The sequence below is a fragment of the Anomaloglossus baeobatrachus genome, chromosome 7 (assembly GCF_048569485.1).
Source record: "Anomaloglossus baeobatrachus isolate aAnoBae1 chromosome 7, aAnoBae1.hap1, whole genome shotgun sequence".
Lineage (NCBI taxonomy): Eukaryota > Metazoa > Chordata > Amphibia > Anura > Aromobatidae > Anomaloglossus > Anomaloglossus baeobatrachus.
In genome coordinates this window covers 274,105,576-274,129,030 of record NC_134359.1, presented here as the reverse complement: position 1 = coordinate 274,129,030, position 23,455 = coordinate 274,105,576, and the positions used below count along the sequence as shown (strand labels likewise).

The window sequence follows — 23,455 nt, the reverse complement described above, 5'->3', positions numbered from 1 at the left end:
TGCAGAACCTTTTGGCGTGTTGAGTGCTGTGCATGGCTTGTGTGTGTGCTGTATACGGCATGTGAGTGCTGTGTATGGCTTGTGTGTGTGCTGTATACGGCATGTGAGTGCTGTGTATGGCTTGTGTGTGTGCTGTATACGGCATGTGAGTGCTGTGTATGGCTTGTGTGTGTGCTGTATACGGCATGTGAGTGCTGTGTATGGCTTGTGTGTGTGCTGTATACGGCATGTGTGTGCTGTATACGGCGTGTGAGTGCTGTGTATGGCTTGTGTGTGTGCTGTATACGGCGTGTGAGTGCTGTGTATGGCTTGTGTGTGTGCTGTATACGGCATGTGAGTGCTGTGTATGGCTTGTGTGTGTGCTGTATACGGCATGTGAGTGCTGTGTATGGCTTGTGTGTGTGCTGTATACGGCATGTGAGTGCTGTGTATGGCTTGTGTGTGTGCTGTATACGGCGTGTGAGTGCTGTGCATGACTTGTGTGTGTGCTGTATACGGCATGTGTGTGCTGTATACGGCATGTGTGTGCTGTATACGGCATGTGAGTGCTGTGTATGGCTTGTGTGTGTGCTGTATACGGCGTGTGAGTGCTGTGCATGACTTGTGTGTGTGCTGTATACGGCATGTGTGTGCTGTATACGGCATGTGTGTGCTGTATACGGCATGTGAGTGCTGTGTATGGCTTGTGTGTGTGCTGTATACGGCGTGTGAGTGCTGTGCATGGCTTGTGTGTGTGCTGTATACGGCATGTGTGTGCTGTATACGGCATGTGAGTGCTGTGCATGGCTTGTGTGTGTGTGCTGTATACGGCGTGTGAGTGCTGTGCATGGCTTGTGTGTGTGCTGTATACGGCATGTGTGTGCTGTATACGGCGTGTGAGTGCTGTGTATGGCTTGTGTGTGTGCTGTATACGGCGTGTGAGTGCTGTGCATGGCTTGTGTGTGTGCTGTATACGGCATGTGAGTGCTGTGTATGGCTTGTGTGTGTGCTGTATACGGCGTGTGAGTGCTGTGCATGGCTTGTGTGTGTGCTGTATACGGCATGTGAGTGCTGTGTATGGCTTGTGTGTGTGCTGTATACGGCGTGTGAGTGCTGTGCATGGCTTGTGTGTGTGCTGTATACGGCATGTGAGTGCTGTGTATGGCTTGTGTGTGTGCTGTATACGGCGTGTGAGTGCTCTGCATGGCTTGTGTGTGTGCTGTATACGGCATGTGAGTGCTGTGTGCAGTATACAGTATCTCCTGTGCATGTGTACTATATATGGCCAGTGTGTGTCATGGGTAGTGTACAATATGACAACTGTGTCAAGGCTGTGTGCAGTATACGGGCAGTGTGTCAGAGCGGTGTGTGTATGTACAGTGCCTCCTGTGTAATATATATGATTTACCAATCTGCGCTTCAAACAAAGACAAACCTGGAAAAGCAGTTGTGAGACGCAAACATCACAGCGCACCAAAGAGAATCAGCTCTGGCCGCCACAGTAGGGGTATAGGGGTGAGTTAATTAATTGTTTGACCAATTATAGCCGGGTCATTTTCAAGTTGATGATTTTGTGCGGCCCCCGAAGGTTGGTAGAATTTTCCAAATGGCCCCCGGCAGTAAAAAGGTTCCCCACCCCTGCCTTAGCGGCTCTGGGAGAAGTGGGATCCTGAGCGGTCATCCATTCACTGGGACCGTGCTCCCTCCGCAGCCCCTGTGGGAATCTGTCGGACAGGAGCTTATTATCTTCAGGGACCGGGCCCTGCATCACTAAGGTACTCTGTACCCCCATGGGGGATGTGCATGGAGCGCCTTCATCCCGGATGCTGCAGCAGCTGCTTATTTGTGACGGCCGGCGGACTTCCGCGCCGACCGCGCCTGTTTGTCGGCCGCGGTCTTAAATTTAGTCCCCGGCTTCAATTGCGACCTAGTAGCAAAACTCCCGCCCCCGGGCCTGTCTATCAGGGGTAAGGGCGGGACTGCCGACCTGACGTCGGTTGTGAGGGCCGGAGCATCCTGTATGCCTCCTCCCCCCTCACTGATCACTGTGGGGACTCCAGATTCCCGCACTTTTCTAGCGCCGCCCACGGCCCCACTCCTCCCCAGAGAGCTCCGGCAGCCATTTTTTTGCCATTCTGCCTGTGGAGGATTTCCAGGAAAGAGCTCTGCAACGCTGGGAGACCTAAGGCAGGGAATCTGGAGGACACACACTCCGCTTTTTAGCGGTCGGTAAGCCACACCGGTCACCCGGTGCTGGCCCCCTTAGGGTGCCGGAATAGATACTATATATATATATATATATATTATATATTTCTGTTTGGTCGGGCTGTATACCCTTTCCCATATACCCTCAGTGATCACTCTCCTAGGAGACAACAGCATGTCGTCCACAAGGAGCAAGGGTGCCAAGGCACAGGGTTATTTTGCGTCCTGTACCTCTTGTGCGGCTAAGTTGCCTGCGGGTTCCACCTACCCACACTGTGAGCAATGCTCGACCCCTGTTTCGCTTGCTCAGCCGGAGCCTCGGTCACTAGTGGGCCCCTCGGCTCAGGTAGAACCCCTTGCTCCCCCTGTCCAGGCGGCAGGGACAGAGTTTGCAGTTTTTGCTGAAAAACTATCTGAATCACTCTCACAATCCATGGCTCAGTCTATGGACAAATGGTCTGCCAAGCTGCTTGAAGCTTTGCAGTCCAGACCGGTCCTTCCACAGGACTCGGGCCCTGTTGGATCTTCGCCTCCAGGCCCCTCTCTGTCCGCGCCGCAGCACGTTCCCAGGGGGGGCCCTAGGTCTCATGTGGAGGACTCCGGCCCGGACCACAGTCCCAGACCGGCTAAGCAGGCCCGCTGGGAATCTTCCCCGACTTCTTCACGCTGCTTGGGTTCCCAGCTTGAGGACTCTCTGGAGGACGAGGCGGACGTCGCAGCTCAGGGCTCTGAACCTGACGTTGCTCTCAATCTTGATACACCTGAAGGGGACGCCATAGTAAATGACCTTATCTCGTCCATCAACCAGGTGTTAGATATATCTCCCCCGCCGCCACCTGTAGAGGAATCAACTTCTCAGCAGGAGAAACACCAGTTTCGGTTCCCTAAACGTACACGGAGTGCGTTTTTCGATCACTCTAACTTCAGAGATGCTGTCCAGAAGCCCAGAGCAGTTCCGGACAAGCGCTTTACTAAGCGCCTTACTGACACACGTTACCCCTTCCCTTCTGACGTAGTTAAGGGTTGGGCTCAATGTCCCAAGGTGGATCCCCCAGTCTCCAGATTGGCGGCTAGATCTGTGGTATCGGTTGCAGATGGCTCATCTCTAAAGGTTGCCACTGACAGGCAGATAGAACTCCTGGTGAAGTCCATCTATGAGGCCAGGGGCGCGTCTTTTGCCCCGGCCTTTGCAGCCGTGTGGGCACTCCAAGCTATCTCAGCTTGTCTGGCTGAGATTAATGCTGTCACACGCAATTCTGCTCCGCAAGTTGCGTCTTTGACTTCTCAAGCGTCAGCTTTTTCTTCCTACGCCATGAACGCAGTCCTAGACTCTGCTAGCCGTACAGCTGTGGCATCCGCTAACTCTGTGGCAGTCCGCAGGGCCATGTGGCTGCGTGAATGGAAGGCAGACTCGGCTTCCAAGAGGTTCTTAACCTTTTTGCCGTTTTCTGGCGACCGTTTGTTTGGCGAACGATTGGATGAGATTATTAAGGAATCCAAGGGAAAGGACTCCTCCTTACCCCAGTCCAAACCGAAGAGACCTCAGCAACGGAAAATACAATCGAGGTTTCGGTCCTTTCGTCCCTCCGCCAAGCCCCAAACCTCTTCGTCCAACAGGCCGGAGAAAGGCCAGAGGAACTCCTATGCGTGGCGGTCCAAGTCACACCCCCAAAAGGCCGCAGGAGGCACTGCTTCCAAGGCGGCCTCCTCATGACTCTCGGCATCCCCGAACCGCATCCTCGGTCGGTGGCAGGCTCTCCCGCTTTTGCGACGCCTGGTGGCCACATGTTCAAGACCGATGGGTGAGAGACATTCTGTCTCACGGTTACAGGATAGAGTTCAGCTCTCGTCCCCCGACTCGTTTCTTCAGAACCTCGCCGCCCCCCGAGCGAGCCGATGCACTTTTTCAGGCGGTGAACGCTCTGAAGACAGAAGGAGTTGTGATCCCTGTTCCCCCCAGGAACATGGTCGCGGCTTTTACTCCAACTTGTTTGTGGTGCCAAAGAAGGACGGCTCGTTCCGTCCCGTTCTGGACCTCAAACTGCTCAACAGACATGTGAGCACCAGACGGTTTCGGATGGAATCTCTCCGCTCGGTCATCGCTTCAATGTCACAAGGAGACTTCCTAGCATCAATCGACATCAAGGATGCTTATCTCCATGTGCCGATCGCACCCGAACATCAACGCTTTCTGCGTTTCGCCATCGGGGACGAACACCTTCAGTTCGTGGCTTTGCCTTTCGGCCTGGCGACAGCCCCAAGGGTGTTCACCAAGGTCATGGCATCTGTTGTGGCGGTCCTGCATTCTCAGGGCCACTCGGTGATTCCCTACTTAGACGATCTTCTGGTCAGGGCACCCTCTCAGATGGCGTGTCAAAACAGCCTTTCCGTCGCTCTGGCGACTCTCCAGCAGTTCGGGTGGATCATCAACTTCCCAAAATCCAAGTTGACACCGACCCAATCACTGACGTACCTTGGGATGGAGTTTCATACTCTCTCAGCAGTAGTCATGCTACCGCTGGACAAACAGCTTTCGCTGCAGGCAGGGGTGCAATCTCTTCTTTGGGGTCAGTCACACCCCTTGAGGCGCCTCATGCACTTCCTGGGGAAGATGGTGGCAGCGATGGAGGCAGTGCCCTTCGCGCAATTCCATCTGCGGCCACTCCAGTGGGACATTCTCCGCAAATGGGACAGGAGGTCGACTTCCCTCGACAGGAACGTCTCTCTTTACCTTGCAACCAAGACGTCACTTCAGTGGTGGCTCCTTCCCAACTCTCTGTCGCAGGGAAAATCCTTCCTACCCCCCACCTGGGCTGTGGTCACCACGGACGCGAGCCTGTCAGGGTGGGGGGTGGTTTTTCTTCACCACAGGGCTCAGGGAACCTGGACTCCGATAGAGTCATCCCTTCAGATCAATATTCTGGAGATAAGGGCAGTGTATCTAGCCCTATTGGCCTTTCATCGGTGGCTGGAGGGCAGGCAGATCCGGATCCAGTCGGACAACGCCACTGCCGTCGCATACATCAACCACCAAGGCGGCACTCGCAGTTGTCAAGCCTTCCAGGAAGTCCGACGGATTCTGCAGTGGGTGGAAGCCACAGCTTCCACCATCTCCGCAGTTCACATCCCGGGCGTAGAAAACTGGGAAGCAGATTTTCTCAGTCGTCAGGGCATGGACGCGGGGGAATGGTCTCTTCACCCAGACGTGTTTCGAGAGATCTGTTGCCGCTGGGGAACGCCGGACGTCGATCTCATGGCGTCACGGCACAACAACAAAGTCCCGGCATTCATGGCCCGGTCTCAAGATCACAGAGCTCTGGCAGCGGACGCATTAGTTCAGGATTGGTCGCAGTTTCGACTGCCCTATGTATTTCCTCCTCTGGCGATGCTGCCCAGAGTGCTGCGCAAAATCAGGTCCGACTGTCGTCGCGCCATTCTTGTCGCCCCAGATTGGCCGAGGCGGTCGTGGTACCCGGATCTGTGGCATCTCACGGTGGGTCAACCGTGGGCGCTCCCAGACCGCCCAGACTTGCTGTCACGAGGGCCGTTTTTCCATCTGAATTCTGCGGCCCTCAACCTGACTGTGTGGCCATTGAGTCCTGGCTCCTAGCGTCCTCAGGGTTATCTCAAGATGTCATTGCCACTATGAGACAGGCCAGGAAACCAACGTCCGCCAAGATCTATCACAGGTCTTGGAGGATCTTCTTATCCTGGTGCTCTAATAAGGGTTTTACTCCCTGGCCTTTTGCCTTACCCACTTTTCTTTCATTCCTTCAATCCGGAATGGACAAGGGTTTGTCTCTCGGCTCTCTCAAGGGACAAGTATCGGCGCTATCCGTATTTTTTCAAAAGCGTCTAGCCCGGCTTCCGCAGGTCCGCACGTTCCTGCAGGGAGTTTGCCACATAGTCCCACTTTACAAGCGTCCGCTGGAACCCTGGGACCTTAACAGGGTGCTAACGGCTCTTCAGAAACCACCTTTCGAGCCGCTGCGGGATGTCTCTTTATCACGTCTTTCGCAGAAGGTGGCATTTCTAGTGGCAGTTACATCGCTCCGTAGAGTGTCGGAGCTGGCAGCGCTGTCATGCAAAGCCCCCTTCCTGGTTTTTCACCAGGATAAGGTGGTTCTGCGTCCGGTCCCGGAATTTCTCCCTAAGGTGGTATCCCCTTTTCATCTTAATCAGGATATCTCCTTACCTTCATTTTGACCTCATCCAATTCACCAATGTGAAAAGGATTTGCACTCATTAGATCTGGTGAGAGCACTCCGGCTCTACGTGTCTCGCACGGCGCCCTTGCGCCGTTCAGATGCCCTCTTTGTCCTTGTCGCTGGCCAGCGTAAGGGATCGCAGGCTTCCAAGTCAACTTTGGCTCGGTGGATCAAAGAACCGATTCTTGAAGCCTATCGTTCTTCTGGGCTTCCGCTTCCTTTGGGGCTGAAAGCCCATTCTACCAGAGCCGTGGGTGCGTCCTGGGCATTGCGGCACCGGGCTACGGCTCAGCAGGTGTGTCAGGCAGCTACCTGGTCTAGCCTGCACACTTTCACGAAACACTATCAGGTGCATACCTATGCTTCGGCAGACGCCAGTCTAGGTAGGCTAGTCCTTCAGGCGGCGGTTGCCCACCTGTAAGAGGGGGTCGTTTTCGACTCTTTTTTTATCGAGGTATTCTTTTACCCACCCAGGGACTGCTTTTGGACGTCCCAATTGTCTGGGTCTCCCAATGGAGCGACAAAGAAGAAGGGAATTTTGTTTACTTACCGTAAATTCCTTTTCTTCTAGCTCCTATTGGGAGACCCAGCACCCGCCCCTGTTCCCTTCGGGCTGTTTGTTCTTTTGTGTACACATGTTGTTCATGTTCAATTGTTCTTTTGGTTCATGGTTTCAGTTTTCCGAACATCCTTCGGATTGAATTTACCTTAGACCAATTTATAAGTTTCCTCCTTCTTGCTTTTGCACCAAAACTGAGGAGCCCGTGATGCACGGGAGGGTGTATAGGCAGAGGGGAGGGGTTACACTTTTTAAAGTGTACTACTTTGTGTGGCCTCCGGAGGCAGAAGCTATACACCCAATTGTCTGGGTCTCCCAATAGGAGCTAGAAGAAAACGAATTTACGGTAAGTAAACAAAATTCCCTTCTTCTCTGCTCCATAGTGACATGCCCACCGGCGGCTGTGATTGGTTGCAGTTAGACAGCTGTCACTCAGCGTGTGGGCGTGTCTCACTGCAACCAATCATATTTGCCGGTGGGCGGGGAAAGCAGGGAATACGAGATTGTTTAATGAGCGGCCGGCTTTTTCAAAAGAGAAAAGGCCGCTAGAGTTTAGAGAACAACCGGGCAGCGCCGCGCCGGTGATCGGGGAACGGTAAGTATTCGAGAGGGGTACTCCATTCAGTCACTCTGGTGATTAGCGGTCACCGGTGAGTCCTTCACGGGTGACCGCTAATCAGGACGCGACACAGACAGACCCACGGTATGAGGATGAAGTCGGGTGAAGTTCACCTGAGTTCATTCTCAGCGCGCGACTCTGCTGTCAGCCGGCATGTATCAACGACATTTAACATCACACACGGACATTTCACACGGACAACACACACACACACGTCAGTTAAGTTTCACACACACACACGGCCATTCCACATGCACACACGGCTAGCATACGCAGTTCACACAGATGCCACACGGACCATAAAAACGGACACAAAAACGGAAAACGGACCCGAAAAACGGACGTAACACACATGCGTGTTTTTTCACGGACGTGTGAAGGGGGCCTTAAAATGGTGGTAGAAGGGATAGGGGAATTACAGCAAGCGCGTCATACTTACCAGTCTCACACACGGCTATAACGCTACTTCCGGGGCCACTCATTATCATTCATACATATGCACTACTACCCTCGCCCATCGGCAGTGCCGGTGTCTGTGATTGGTTACAGTCATACTGCGCCCCCACCCTGTGTGTCTGACTGCCTTCAATCACAGACGCTGTATGAGTTCCTAGATTGGTGTAAAAATAAATAAAATTGGCTTAGGTTCCCCCCCATATTCAGATACTTAGCACAGGTAAAGCAGATGGCTACAGGCTGCAGCACCCAGCCGTGTGCTTATCTTGGCTGTGTAACAAAATAAGAGGGACCGCAAGCGGCTTTTTCTAAAAATTATTTAAATAAATAATTTTTAAAAACCTGCATGCGGTCCTCCTCAATTTTGATACCCAGCCATGATATAGCCGACAGCTGGAAGCTGCTATTCTCAGGCTGGACCCCCTCAGCCTTAAAATAGCAGCCTGCAGCCATCCAGGATTGTTTGCTTTATCATAGCTGGGTTCCAAAATTGGGATATGTATGTCTTATGTTGATACACAGCCTTTATCTGCGCTGGGTATCATAATATGGGGGACCCTACCTCTGATTTTTTTTATTTATCTTTACACCAATCTAGACACACAGCGTATGTGATTGAAAGCAGTCAGACACGCTGTCACACCGGGGGGGCACGGTCTAACTGCAACTAATCAGAGACGCTGCAACTGCCGGTGGACAGGGAAAGCAGTGCATATGTATGAAGGCTATTGAGTTGCCCCGGAGGTAGTATGAGCAGCCCCAGAAGCAGTGTTACAGCCGCACGTTAGACTGGTCAGTATAAGGCTCCTGCTTTTCCCTTTGTTTTATGTGTTTTCTCAGTTTTTGTTTCCATAAATTCCCTCATTCAGCTAAAATACGGATTATATATGGCTGACAGTGTGATAGCGGTATGTGTGATAACCCTGGCTGTGCATCTACAATATAAATTTAAGAATAAACAGATGATAGATCATCAATGACACATAAGAAACCTCATTTGGTGTTTTTTATGATATCCATCATGGCTCCAGGATTAATATGTAACGTATGTAGCAGCAGTAATTTTTTTTTTTTTTTTTAACTTCGTTTTAACAAAATAGTCAAGTCAGACATGGTACACCACAGATTGTAAATAGCAAAAAACAAATTATAAAGTACAAATCAAGCATAAAAGCTAATCTCAACTGTGAGGCAAATCCCGGGATATGAAGATGAATTATGACTTCCAGTCATAATCGCTCATCACTCCCTGGCAGTGCCCCCCTCCCTTCTTGTTCTCAATGTCCAGCATCTGTGAAGGTGTTACACCTCCATGGCCATCTCCTGTGATATGGAGATGAGATGATGTGGGAACAATGGACACAGGAGGACTCCCTGCCGTGACCCTGTGGTAGGAGCTGCTATCTAATTAGCAAGCTTGGAAGTATCCAGACAGAACGACTCCAGTAAAAAATGGTTCATATCTCGCAAGCCATATTTCCGATAAATATGGCAACCATAAAAATGGTGTCTCCGCATGCGGACGATGCTGGCACACCCTTTTTATGGGAGCGGGAGCTTGGGAAATACCCCAGGCGTGATATCAGCCAATGTGGAACTAGTAGACGAGTCATGAGTCCTCTCATTCTGTAGCTAAATTCATAACTGTCACAATGAGAGCATTGGCGTCCGCCTACGACGCTCCCAGGCAAAGTTATGGCCCATATTCCATGTTGTGGATTGTCCATAACTCCAGCCAGGGGTGGAGCAGTGCTCCCTCTGAGGTCACTAAGGTAGGAGGGGACCTGGATTTGCCCAGGTTGATAACCCTACTTCGGCCATTTTCCAGGGTTCTTTCGCTGGGGGTCACGTGTAGGAAACATCTGTGGGAGTTCCTGGAAACCTGGCCTACAGCGCCCCCCTGTGGCCAGACGCACAAGGTAACTGCGGGAACTGTGTATGCCTGTTTGTAACCCATGCTTTATCTGTAACTGTACTCTGACATATGTATATTCTGTAGATTCCCTATTGTATATATTGTAGTTTCTAGTGTGCTTTAGGCTGATTAAATTATATAATTAATCTTGGGCTGTTCTGTTATCTCGATCTTGAATCCCACGTCTGTGTGTTCGGCTAATAGTTACCGTGAAGCGGTTGGTGGCAGCGAGTTGTGCCAAGGATTATTGTGGGGAGGCCAGTGAGATTCGGGGAGGTTTTATATATTCCGCCCGCGGAGGTCGGGGGAATATATACCCTACTCTCACCGGGGACCCTTCAATAATCGGCATAAGTAGTATAGCGGCCTCCTTGCTTATTGTTGGGCAATTCCATAATTGGCCTGACTATAAGAGGGGCGCTAGAGAGCGCGTCACGTGCTCTGTCTGTCGGTCGGGAGGTATAAAGGAGGGGTGACCCCCACTTGTTACCCCCCGATTGTGACGTACTGGTAGCCAGCGCGGGGGATTTCTGAGTGACCCCCCCGGTGGTTTGTGACATCAACCATCTCTGGTGCAACGTTATCGTCTATCTACTTTAACATTGGAACAATCAACGTATCTCTGTGATAGACATGCAGGCAGCTTATTCCGAATTAGTCTGAGATAGCCATAACTAAAGATCACAGAAATAACACAACAGACAAAAATAAAGTATAACCATACTATCACTATTTGCCACTGGAGGATGTCACACCTTCAAATTGCAAAAAAAGAATCATTAGCTACATTAACCTCTCTCTCAAGTTTCTGTGAGTGTGCTGGGAGAGGAATTCCATAGATCCCAGATTTTACCCCACAGGGGTGTACTAACATTTAATGCGTCACCAGCGTTCCCGGCCAACGCTCTTATGAATGCCAGGCACTTCCAGTCATGCGCATTAGACCTCTCTGAAGCTGGGACACATACACCCGGCTTCATACTTCGCTTGACCGGAAGTGCCCGGCATTCAGAAATGCGGTCGCACCAAACACAGGTACGCGCGTCACCACTGGTGATGCTGAATTGAATAGCAAGTTAATACGCCCCTGTGGGCCCTGGTGGGCATACTAACATGCTAAGAAGGTGGACTACTCGGGGGGATATAACGCCCATGGGACTAGTCCCCCGTGGTCATTAGCATGAGATAAAGATCTTTAGAAATACTTTTTCTAAATATCCCTTTATCTATGCTAGTGTATACAAGGACAGGAATTAGCAATATGCACCTAGAACTGCTCGTGGTTCTGGATGCATATTGCACCTGACAGGTCCCCTTTAACAACTAACTCAATATATGCCCAATTGGAATCCCATCCAAGGGACAATGAATGCGATTGCACTATAGATGTTTAATCAAATGCGATTTTATTGTGAAAACATATATAAAACATCCAAAAAAGTGGAAAACACGCAGCCACCAGGAGGGACATAAACCTAAGTGCTGAAGCTGATGGTTCCACCTGCGTTCCAGCGCGCGCAATGCAGAAGTGATTTGAATGGAGGTGAGCAGTCGGAGCTCCATGCGCCATAATCACCTGAGAAACGCACAGGTTCTTTTTTTTTTTTTAAATTCTTTATTTAACTATAAACATGGAAACATTCCAAAATTAATCAATTTCAGTGCATTTCACATCCATTGTATGACATCTAATAACAGACTAACTGTGTCACATGAAAATTTCTACACTTTGACCCCTCCATGTTTACCCGAAAATTTTTATAATACGGGAAAACCAGGGTAAATTAAGAATAAGAGAAGAAAGAAACGAGTAAGGGTGGCTTTACATGCTGCGATATCCGGTCCGATATCGCTAGCATGAGACCCGCCCCCATCGTTTGTGCGCGACGGGCATATTGCTGTCCGTCGCGTTCAAAATCGCGCACCCCCGTCACACGTACTTACATGGCCTTCGACGTCGCTGTGACCGGCGAACCGCCTCCTTTCTAAGGGGGCGGTCCGTTTGGCGTCACAGCAACGTCACTAAGCGGCCGCCCAATGATAGCGGAGGGGCAGAGATGAGCGGGACGTAACATCCCGTCCACCGCCTTCCTTCCGCATTGTGGCCGGAGGCAGGTAAGGAGATGATCCTCGTTCCTGCGGCGTCACACGTAGCGATGTGTGCTGCTGCAGGGACGAGGATCAACTTCGCCTCAGCGACAGCAGCGATAATTGGGAGTAGACCCCCATGTCAACGAGGAGTGATTTTGAACGTTTTTGCAACGATCCAAAATCGCTCCTAGGAGTTACACGCTACGACATCGCTACAGCGGCCGGATGTGCGTCACAAAATCCGTGACCCCAACGAGATCACTGTAGCGAAATCGTAGCGTGTAAAGCCCGCTTAAGACAAGAAAGATTTGACAAGTGACGAGTAAGAGGGGGAAGACACAAAAGGAAAAAGGGGAAGGGAAGAGGGAAACACTGGGGCTCGAACGGACACAAAGCAGGGATCAACCTTCTCAGAACACCTCCGTCCCTAGGCATCATAGGCCCTCCCTCAGTCAGGGGGTGTCCAAGTGCCGTAGTCATTAGAGTATTTAAACTCGATCCAGGAGAACCATGTCCCGTGAAAGGCCTCATATCTGTCATGGAGAGACGCCGTCAGGTCCTCCATGTACAACAGTTCGTTCACCCTGTTTGCCCACATTGATAACGTCGGCGGGGAGGAGGATCTCCACTTCAGAGGGATGCACATCCTGGCGGCCATCACCAGAAAGCTTATTAGAGACCCTTTGTATGCACGGACAGAGGACCCGGATAATTGGAGCAGGAAGAGTTCCGGGCCCAGGGTCTGCGTATATCCAGTCACATGCCTGATCACTCTCCCTACCCCCTCCCAAAACTGCTGTAACACTGGCCAGTCCCAAAATATATGTAACGCACAGGTTCTTAATTAAACTGCATCGTTTTAATTGGTTATGGGTAGTTTATATAGACGGCTTGACCCCACCCTGACATGCCTCTTTGAGAAAGCATTAGTGAAACGTACGTGAGAGGTGTAGGGACACGCCAATGCTGTTGAATGTATTAGGGCTGCTTCTCACTTGCGAGTTTCTCGCAGTAGAGCAATGCGAGAAAATCTCGGCATTGGAATCGGACACATGTTAGTGAATGATTCAGCTCTCATCAGCGATTTTTTTCTCACTCCAAATCGGACTGAGAAAAAAATCGCAGCATGCTGCTTTTTTGCGAGTTTCTACTGCGAGTCTCTCCAATGCAAGTCTATGGGAGCGTGTAAAAAGTCGGATGTCACGGGACGGCACTCACACCATCCTAGTGACATCCGATTTTCTAAATACATTTCTCGCATGTTTCCTAAAACACTGGAAACTAGTGATGTCTCACAATGTCTGTCAATCACTATTCTCTGTCAGTCGGTCTCTCCCTCTCGGTCTCTATTCTCTCTCTGTCGGTCCGTCACTATCTCTGTCCCTCTCTCACAGTCTGTCGGTCATTTTCCCCTCCTCTCTCATACTCACCGATCCCCGGCGCGGCGCTGCACGGCGGTCACACTGCTGCGGCGGCTTTTACTATTTTGAAAAAGCCGGCCGCTCATTAATCAATTTCGTATTCCCTACTTTCCCCGCCCACAGGCGCCTATGATTGGTTGCAGTGAGACACGCCCCCACGCTGAGTGACAGGTGTCTCACTGCACCCAATCACAGCAGCTGGTGGGCGGGTCTATACTGTGCAGTGAAATAAATAATTAAATAATTTAAAAAAACGCCGTGCGGTCCCCCCCAATTTTAAAACCAGCCAGATAAAGCCATACGGCTGAAGGCTGGTATTCTCAGGATGGGGAGCTCCACGTTATGGGAAGCCCCCCAGCCTAACAATATCAGTCAGCAGCCGCCCAGAATTGCTACATACATTATATGCGACAGTTCTGGGACAGTACCCGGCTCTTCCCGATTTGCCCTGGTGCGTTGGCAAATCGGGGTAATAAGGAGTTATTGGCAGCCCATAGCTGCCAATAAGTCCTAGATTAATCATGTCAGGCGTCTCCCCGAGAAACCTTCCATGATTAATCTGTAAATTACAGTAAATAAACACACACACCCGAAAAAATCATTTATTAGAAATAAAAAACACAAATTCCCTCATCACCAATTTAATCAGCCCCAAAAAGCCCTCCATGCCCGGCGTAATCCACGGTCCTCCAGCGTCACAACCAGTTCAGCTGCATGCAGGTGACAGGAGCAGCAGAAGACACCGCCGCTCCTGTCACCTCCACGCAGCTAATGAAGACAGCCGCGCGATCGGCTGAGCTGTCACTGAGGTTACCCGCTGTCACTGGATCCAGCGGTGGCCGCGGGTAACCTCAGTGACAGCTCAGCTGATCGCGCTACTCACCGCCGCTCCGGTCAGCTCCACGCAGCAACTGAGGTGAGTAGCGCGTAAATAGTAAAAGCTGCTGTCATCTGCCATTCAGCTCTGCTACATGGCTGTCTGTGTCTGCTGTCAGCGGCCATGTAGCAGAGCTGAATGGCAGATGACATAGTAAAAAATACGCATTACACACGCTTTACACACGCATTACACACGCTAGTAAAATCATTAATTTATTCAGAAAAAGCATCGCACTTGCGTTGCACTCGGACCTAACGTGAACTAAAATCAGCCGAGTTTTTTTCAGCCCAGTCGGACCGATTTTACTCGCATAGATGTGTTTCCAGCCTTAAGGTAAATGCTGTTTTTCAATGCCATTGATTCTATTAACACAGTTTTTTACAGGATTGGTAATATCGCCAATATGAGCTTTTGCATGTGGTATATGTGATGCTATGTCTGTGGTATACCTTCATGTGATGTGAACAATGTGTCAAATTTTGAGTTACCACATAGACTATATATGAGTGTACCGCCCCCGTGCCAGAGGCCGAGCCGCTCGGATTCGGAGCCGCGGCGGCTTGAGGGGTCTCCGGATCTGGGGGGTCCGTGCAGACACTCGAATTAAAAGAGGCGAGGGGGGGAATGTACAAAAGGAGGTTAGAAAGTTTGTGACGCCATCCACGGTCCGTGGTAATGTGAGGGACCACCGCTGCTGTTGGGGAGCCCAGTGAAGATGGCGTAGCAGCAGGGTGTTTAACCCCTCCGTGGGTAGGGGGTTTGTTTCCCGGGGCCCGTTGGGTTGTTGGTGTTGGGGTGCCGTTGGGGATAGGAAAAGGGTTTTTCAGTGTACTCACTCAGTCCAGGAATAACAATAAAGACAGCTTGTAAACCAGAGTTCTGAGCACCACTGCAGCTTGTAGGGAGTACGCTTGGGTCCGTGCCCTTGGTGTTGCTGTTAGCCTGTGGCCCTTTCCTTGGCACCTTTGTCTCTATTTGGACCCTAAAGTATGGAACTCTTCTGGTCCCGCTCACCCGTATGGCTAACGGAGTGAGCTTGCTCTCAGGGTTCACGCGTAGGATTTCTTTGGACTGTATTGGAAAAGTCCTATCCCATTGGTGCGCTAGTACCCCGATTTTGGAGCGGGTTGGGGATGAATCTTGAAGTCTTCACCCCCGTCGGGTAAATTACCGGAATGCGTGAAGCTACTTTCCGGCCTAGGGTCCACGTACCCCGTCGTGCCCTGGCCCCTTCCCAGTGATAGCTTAAGGCCGCCGGCTGCCCTCCTCGGCAGTCCGTGCCCCTTGACACAATCTCCTGCGACCGGGGTTCCAGCTCCTACCGGGTCCAGACAAACGTCTGCCACCTAGTAACTACAGGAGCCCTGCTACAGGCCAGTGACCGCTCCCTCTCAGAGAGTCACCTCAGCCTCCTTACTCTTGCTCCACTCTCCTTTGCTCAGCTGTCACTTTTTCACTTTCCCCTTACCAACCCCTCAAGTGGGTGGTCCTATTCCCTTCAGGCCCCCCAATGGTGTGTCTGGTGGGTACAGTGTAAGGTGTTCCTAGGATTTTGATTGGCTAAGCTGTTAGCAACACCAAAGAACCAGGACCCGTAACCAAGGAGAGTGGATACTGTGCAGGAGGGCAGATTGCACAATACCCTGTGACGACCTGATAGGCCAGTGCGTCACATGAGCACAGCCAGCTGGCTTATTATTTATATGCTAATGATGATAATGTACATATAGCCGCGGCTCAGTGCTATTTCCCTCACATGCAGTTATATTGTTTGATGGGTCGCATATACCTATGCGCATTATATACTGAATGTAATAAGGTAAATGCTATTTTTCAATGCTATTGATTCTATTAATAGACCGTTTTTCACAGGATCGTTAATATCGCTAATATGATCTTTTGCTTGTGTTATATGTGATGCCATGTCTGTGGTATACCTGCATGTGATGAGGACAATGTGTCAAATTTTGGGTTACTATGGAGCCTTTATATGAGCACAGCCAATGGCCTTTCACTTATATGCTAACGATATCGGACATATAGCCACAGCTTAGTGCCATCTCCCTCACATGCGGGTATATTGTTTGACGGGTCGCATATACCTATGCGCATTCTATTTCCTTTGTACGCTGCAGCTTAATTGGCTCTGTGGGTGGTGTATACACTTGGTTATCCACGATACACAGACCCAGCTTTTAGGGGATGCGGCTATAAGGTTTAATTTTTTTGTAGTTTCACGAGCGCAATCTTCAATTGTTATATACTTATTAAATTCTGTCTATAAATGGATACTGATAATTGACCTTATTAATAGTATATGTAATAGCTTATATATTATACAAATATTAATTGTATAATTACAGCGTATTATAACAATTGGCGGATTATTTATTATAATTATACATATTATCATCTTCAGCACTTTGGTTTATGTCCCCCCTGGTGGCTCCCTGTTTTCCACCTTTTTATATGTTTTATAGATTTTTTTCACAATAAAATCGCATTTGATTAAACATCTATAGTGCAATCGCATTCATTGTCCCTTGCATGGGATTCCAATCGGGCATTTAGTGAGATAGGTTATGCACACACGATAATATAAACTAATTGTAAAGGACAAATTTGTTGATTAACTATCCCTTTAACCCTGTTATCTATTGATTTATTTATCTATTATTTATTGTTATCTATTGACCCTGTTGAGGTCACTGGTGCGTCACAAAAACCGTGACTCAGCAGCGATCTCGCTATGTGAGAAGTATCCCAGAGTCACAGCCAAGAGTAGATTATAAGGGAAAGCAGAAAATTCCCTGGGTTTATCCAGCCTTATGTGTGCTGCAATACCATCGCTTCCTAATACACGAACATATGGCTCCTCCACCCTGCACTGTGCAACTTGAGGTAGTCACCGAGGCGGTGCAAGGAGCTGTAAGGCTATGTGCGCACGTTGCGTAAAAACATGCAGTTACGCTGCGCTTTGTAGCGCAGCGTAACTGCATGCGTCCTGCGGCCCCTGCACAGTCTATGGAGATTGTGCAGGGGCCGTGCGCACGTGGCGTCTAAGAGCGCAGCGCTTCGGCTACTGCCGAAGCGCTGCGCAAAAAGAAGTGACATGTCACTTCTTTCCTGCGCTTTACCGGCAGCTCCTGCTCTGTCTATGGCAGGAGCTGCAGGCAGAGCGCATGGAATCGGCGCTCACTACGGACATTTCTGCAGCGATCTAAAGCGCACATGTGCTCTTCAGATCGCTGCAGAAATTTCTGCAGGGCTTGTACGCAACGTGCGCACATAGCCTAACAGTCACTGCTCAGAGAGAGACGTCTGATACAACCCTCTACTGTCCCTGAAGGCTGAAAGAGACCGGCTGCAGGGAGAATATAACTGATGATATAACAAGTTTGAGGCTCATTAACTTTCATTTTGATGTATAATGATGGTTTTTCTGTTCTCTTATGCATTTTATGTTGTAGAACATTCTCTATTTACACAAAGGGATACGTTGCCAACAACGATAATCTTTACGCCGGTATAAAATATCCGATCAATGACAAATGTTTTATTGTTTGACATGTGATGTTTGCACTGAGCAGTGATCAGTAATCCACATTATTACAATTGATTTCCTAGGCAATCATCACATTTTTTTAATGACACTTTAGAGCAGGGGTCTCAAACTCTGAGGGTGTATGGGCCGCACATAGAAAAAAAAAATAATTTGAGGGGCGGCATTCTGTTCAGGACAAAGTGACATTGGTAGCGGTACCATTTTTTTCTTTCTATACACCCCTGGATCACTGTTTTTGAACATTTTTCATTTGTCTATTATAACAAATGTGTACTTTTTTTTGTAAAATGTACACACATATACATACTTTTTTTTCCCCCCTTTTTGTAAGTAATAGAGATTTACAATAAGCACCACATAGTAATTTTGGCGAACATCTTGTAGTAGCAGTTATCAGTGCTGCTACTACAAGATGCCTCATGGTGCCCCATCCTGTTCCCCATTCTGTAAAAATGTGCGCATCCTTGTCCCCTTGTAGCAATGTTCCCCATGCAGCTCCCCTTCTTGTAGTAATGTGCCCCAGGCAGGACTCCTTCTTGTAGCAATGTGCCCATCCTGGTCCCACCTTGTAGCAATGTGCCTAATGCATGACCCCTTCTTGTAGTAATGTGCCCCATATGCAGGTCCCCTTCTTGTGGTAATGTGCTTCATGCAGGTCCCCTTCTTGTGGTAATGTGCTTCATGCAGGTCCCCTTCTTGTGGTAATGTGCCCCATGCATGTCGTCTTCTTGTAGTGAACACACACACACACACACACACACACACACACACACACTATTGAGCCTCAGCTAGCAACACACACACACCCTGTGCAGCCTCAGGTAGCAACACACACACCCTGTGCAGCCTCAGCTAACACACACCCCCTGTGCAGCCTCAGCTAACACACACACACACCCTGTGCAGCCTCAGCTCACATGCACACACACACCCCCTGTGCATCCTCAGCTAATACATTACACACACACCCCCTGTGCAGCCTCAGCTAACACACACACACACACACACCCTATGCAGCCTCAGCTAACACATACACACACCCTGTGCAACCATAGCCAGCAACAGAAACACACACAAACACACACACACACAAAAACATTCTGCTCACCTATCCTCCATCGCAGGCACGTGCACCCGGTAATGATCACAGCTGCTGTCACCGCTGAACTTTCTGCCGGCGTGTGCAGAGCAGTTCTCACTGCACAACAGCCACTAGCCAATCACAGGCAAGCATCTGAGATCATATGCAGCAGGTGCTTTCCTCTGATTGGCAGGCAGCTGTTATTGCATTCTGCAGCGAGAACTTCACTGTGCGCGGCAAAGGCAAAACTGTAAGCTGAAATAAATAGCTGGTGGCTGCGGCCCCTGCACCGGTCGCCATCTTTAACGGGTCCATAGGCCTGCAGGCTGCAAGAAGCCGCCTGAAGGGCCGCATGCGGCCCGCGGGCCCCGTGTTTGAGACCCCTGCTTTAGACAGTTATTAATAGAATGCAATACAATTTCTATGACATTTTTTGCTTTTAATTTGTAATTTTCATATTTAGATTACTATAATTTAAGTTTATTTTGTTTAAAAATCAAATCCGTTTTCTTCTTGGCAGATGACTGTGCCAGTATCTCCGAAGGACATTTGATACCTTCATATTTTAAAGCAGATGATTGTAGCATCACACAAGATACATATGAAGAGCAAGGACACATCTCAAATATACTCTCAGCCAATCATCGGAAAGAACTATCATCTGATCCTGTTAAAGAACTATCTCCTAATCCATCAAAGACAGTTAAGCAAAACAATAGTGTCAGAAGTGTGAAAGATCAAACAGCGCACACCAGGTTGAAGACTATTTCATGCACAGAATGTGAGAAATGTTTTACAGATAAAACGAAATTTGCTATTCATTGGAGAATTCACATTGGAGTGAAGCCATTTTCATGCTCAGAATGTGGGAAATGTTTTATTAGCAAATCTCAATTTCTTAGACATGAGAGAAGTCACACAGGGGAGAAACCATTTTCATGCTCAGAATGTGGGAAATGTTTTCGTCAGAAATCGCAAATTGTTGCACATGAGAGAATTCACACAGGGGAGAATCCATTTTCATGCTCAGAATGTGGGAAATGTTTTATGAAGAAATTTAGTCTTCTTAGACATGAGAGAAGTCACACAGGGGAGAAGCCATTTTCATGCTCAGAATGTGGGAAATGTTTTAGTCAGAAATCGCAAATTGTTGCACATGAGAGAATTCACACAGGGGAGAAGCCATTTTCATGTTCAGAATGTGGGAAATGTTTTCATCATAAACCTCATCTTGTCACACATGAGAAAATTCACACAGGGGAGAAGCCATTTTCATGTTCAGAATGTGGGAAATGTTTTAGTCGCAAATCTGATCTTCTTACACATGAGAGAATTCACACAGGGGAGAAGCCATTTTCATGTTCAGAATGTGGGAAATGTTTTACAGATAAATCTTCTCTTCGTGGACATGAGAGGCTTCACACAGGGGAGAAGCCATTTTCTTGCTCAGAGTGTGGGAAATCTTTTACAGATAGATCTTCCCTTCGTATACATGAGAGGCTTCACACTGGGGAGAAGCCATTTTCTTGCTCAGAATGTGGGAAATATTTTACAGATAGATCTTCTCTTCGTGCACATGAAAGACTTCACACAGGGGAGAAGCCATTTTCTTGCTCAGAATGTGGGAAATCTTTTACAGATAGATCTTGTCTTCGTACACATAAGAAGCTTCACACAGGAGAGAAGCCATTTTCTTGCTCAGAATGTGGGAAATCTTTTACAGATAGATCTTCTCTTTTTACACATGAGAGAATTCACACTGGGGAGAAGCCATTTTCTTGCTCAGAATGTGGGAAATGTTTTACAGCTAGATCAGCTCTTCGTAAACATGAGCGCATTCACACAGGGGAGAAGCCATTTTCATGTTCAGAATGTGGGAAATGTTTTAGTCGCAAATTGTCTCTTGTTATACATGAGAGAATTCACACAGGGGAGAAGCCATTTTCTTGCTCAGAATGTGGGAAATCTTTTACAGATATATCTTCTCTTCGTACACATGAGAGGCTTCACACAGGGGAGAAGCCATTTTCTTGCTCAGAATGTGGGAAATCTTTTACAGATAGATCTTCTCTTCGTACACATGAGAGGCTTCACACAGGGGAGAAGCCATTTTCTTGCTCAGAATGTGGGAAATCTTTTACAGATAGATCTTCTCTTTTTACACATGAGAAAATTCACACAGGGGAGAAGCCATTTTCATGTTCAGAATGTGGAAAATGTTTTCTTAGGAAATTACAACTTGTTAGACATCAAAGAACTCACACTGGGAAGAAGCCATGTTAACCTATTGGTGACAACCTAATTTTTTGGTTATATGTTTATACCAATAAAACAAAGGATTATATTGCATAAAAAGAAGTTGATACGTAACATTTACCTTCTGTCTACTATGTCAGCCTAAGGGTGCTTTTACACTGAGTTCCTCTCCCTGTTCAGTGATCCTGTCGAGGCCTTCATCCGAACCCCTCCCCTCAAAAAAAAAAAACGGGATTTGGACATATGCGCTGATGGGGCCACTGACTATAATGGTGCAGATGAAGTCTGTTGTGCACCATTTTCGGGGCTATATGCTTACTGGAGGTTGACACCCAGACGCAGACTTCTACACCTGGGTGTGCGCCTCCAGTAGGCGTATACGCCAAAAATGGGGCGCGACCGAGCACACTTGGATTCTGTCAGTGCATACGTCAGAATCCTGTTTTGTGGGGGGTTCGGACGGAAGCTCCAATAGGACCAATGAATGGGGAGAGGAACGTAGTGTGAAAGCACCCTTATCCGTCAGATGTCCTTTTATTTTGCCAAAAGGGTTAAACATTTAGCAGCAAGTTTTAGCTTTGATTATTTTAGAGCAATTTACACAACTTATTTTTTAGGGGCATACTTGTTTTCAAGTGACATTCAGGGGCCTATGTATTGGACAGTTCTTTGAAGGAATATCACTTTTAAAATGGCACCCCACGGAGTTTTGGATCCAGTCCTGGCTGAGGTGGAAGTATAGAGGGGAATCTCCCACCCCCCCCAGAGAAACCGACTGATACAAGCTCCCCCGATCAAGTGGCCGAGCCGAGAACAACACAGTGGGCAACCGGAAGGTGGCAGCTATGGAACGGTACCTGTTAAGGAGTGCCGGCGGCGGAGAGGGATCTGGGAGAAGCGGCGACACTGACGGGCCGCGAGGAGAGGAAGGAACCAGCATGGCGCTGGTGAGTCTGACAGGGGAGGAGCCAGAGTTTCAGGCGCAAGACGCGGTAAAACAGCCGGAGAGATGAGGGAGACGTGAGTGGGGTGACAGAGGAAGGAGCTGGAGAGAGATGGATGCAGGGGAACAAAGAGGGAGGATCGCAATGGGAAGATAAGGGTGATATGGAGGGAGAAGAGAGAGGAGGAGGAAGATGGCGGCAAGGCAGGGGTGCATGGAGGAACAGAAGTGCTGGATGAAAACACAGACAAGCAGAACATGGCGAACAGCTCTGACCAGATCCACCAAAAGCTGAATGCAAGCTATAATACCCCTAACAAAGGGAATAAAAAGCATCCTGGTACACTGCTATCACAAACCTGCAAGCTACTGGGAGAGGGAGGCAAAGGATCAGTGCAGACAAGGAGATGCAAGAAAGCAGCACCACCTGTAGGACAAAAGAAGTACACACGAGTTTAATGTGGACTATAAAAAACTAGCTGAAGAAGTGGCATCTCATCTGTCTAAAGAGATTAAGGTAGCATCACTATCTGCTATGCAAAAGCAGCTAAATGATCATGTAACTAGACTGTCAGAAACATAACAGAGAATATCTGAATCTGAGTGGAAAGAGCCCACAGAGTGGGACCACTGAGACAACAGGAGGCGAATATAGGAGAGGGTCAAAACCCACATAAGAAAACCTTACCAAGAGTCAGGCAGGTGATAATCAAGTACCTCGAGTACAAACACAAAGAGGAAATACCGAAGGCCTTTAGAGACCGAAAACGCCCACTGCAATATCAAGGCAACAAACTTAATCTTTGGAGATTATTCGGTTGAAGTCTCCAAAAGGAAAAAGGAATTCAGTAAAATATGCTCATTCCTGTACAACAAAAAAGTAAAATGCCAGCTGCTATACCCTGCTACATTGAAAGGTAGAAACCCCGAGTCCAAAATGGCCGCCGATGCAGGAGGATGTATCTGACAGAGCTCTGAGACATCCAGAGACATCTGAGCCCCTGCCCGACTTAGATCCATCTGAAGCCTCCATATACCGTCCCTGAGAGCCAGCGGACCCCAGGAGACGAGTATTGTGGGACAGGACCCTACCTGAATCCCAGCAGACATCATTCTCCAGGGAGGCCTGGGACCACGCTGCAGACGCTGAGACCAGGAGTGCGGTGAAAACCGCCCAGAGGAAGGAGAGCCGACGGGTGAAGAGGGAGCAGAGGCTTGAAAATCCGGGAAGAACACAAGGGAGGAAGGGATACCCAGAAGTCCCAAAGCAGAGGAGA

The 23,455-nt window shown here is 48.9% G+C and overlaps 1 protein-coding gene across 1 annotated transcript in view; it reads left to right on the top strand.

The window, feature by feature from the left end:
- LOC142245454 (uncharacterized) overlaps positions 1-21,262 on the top strand; it is a 46,077-nt gene extending 24,815 nt beyond the window's left edge. The window contains exon 3 of the mRNA XM_075318170.1: positions 19,500-21,262. Within this exon, the coding sequence (XP_075174285.1) occupies positions 19,500-21,262 (1,763 nt within the window). The remainder of the gene's footprint in view (positions 1-19,499) is intronic.
- The last annotated feature ends 2,193 nt before the right edge of the window (positions 21,263-23,455 follow it).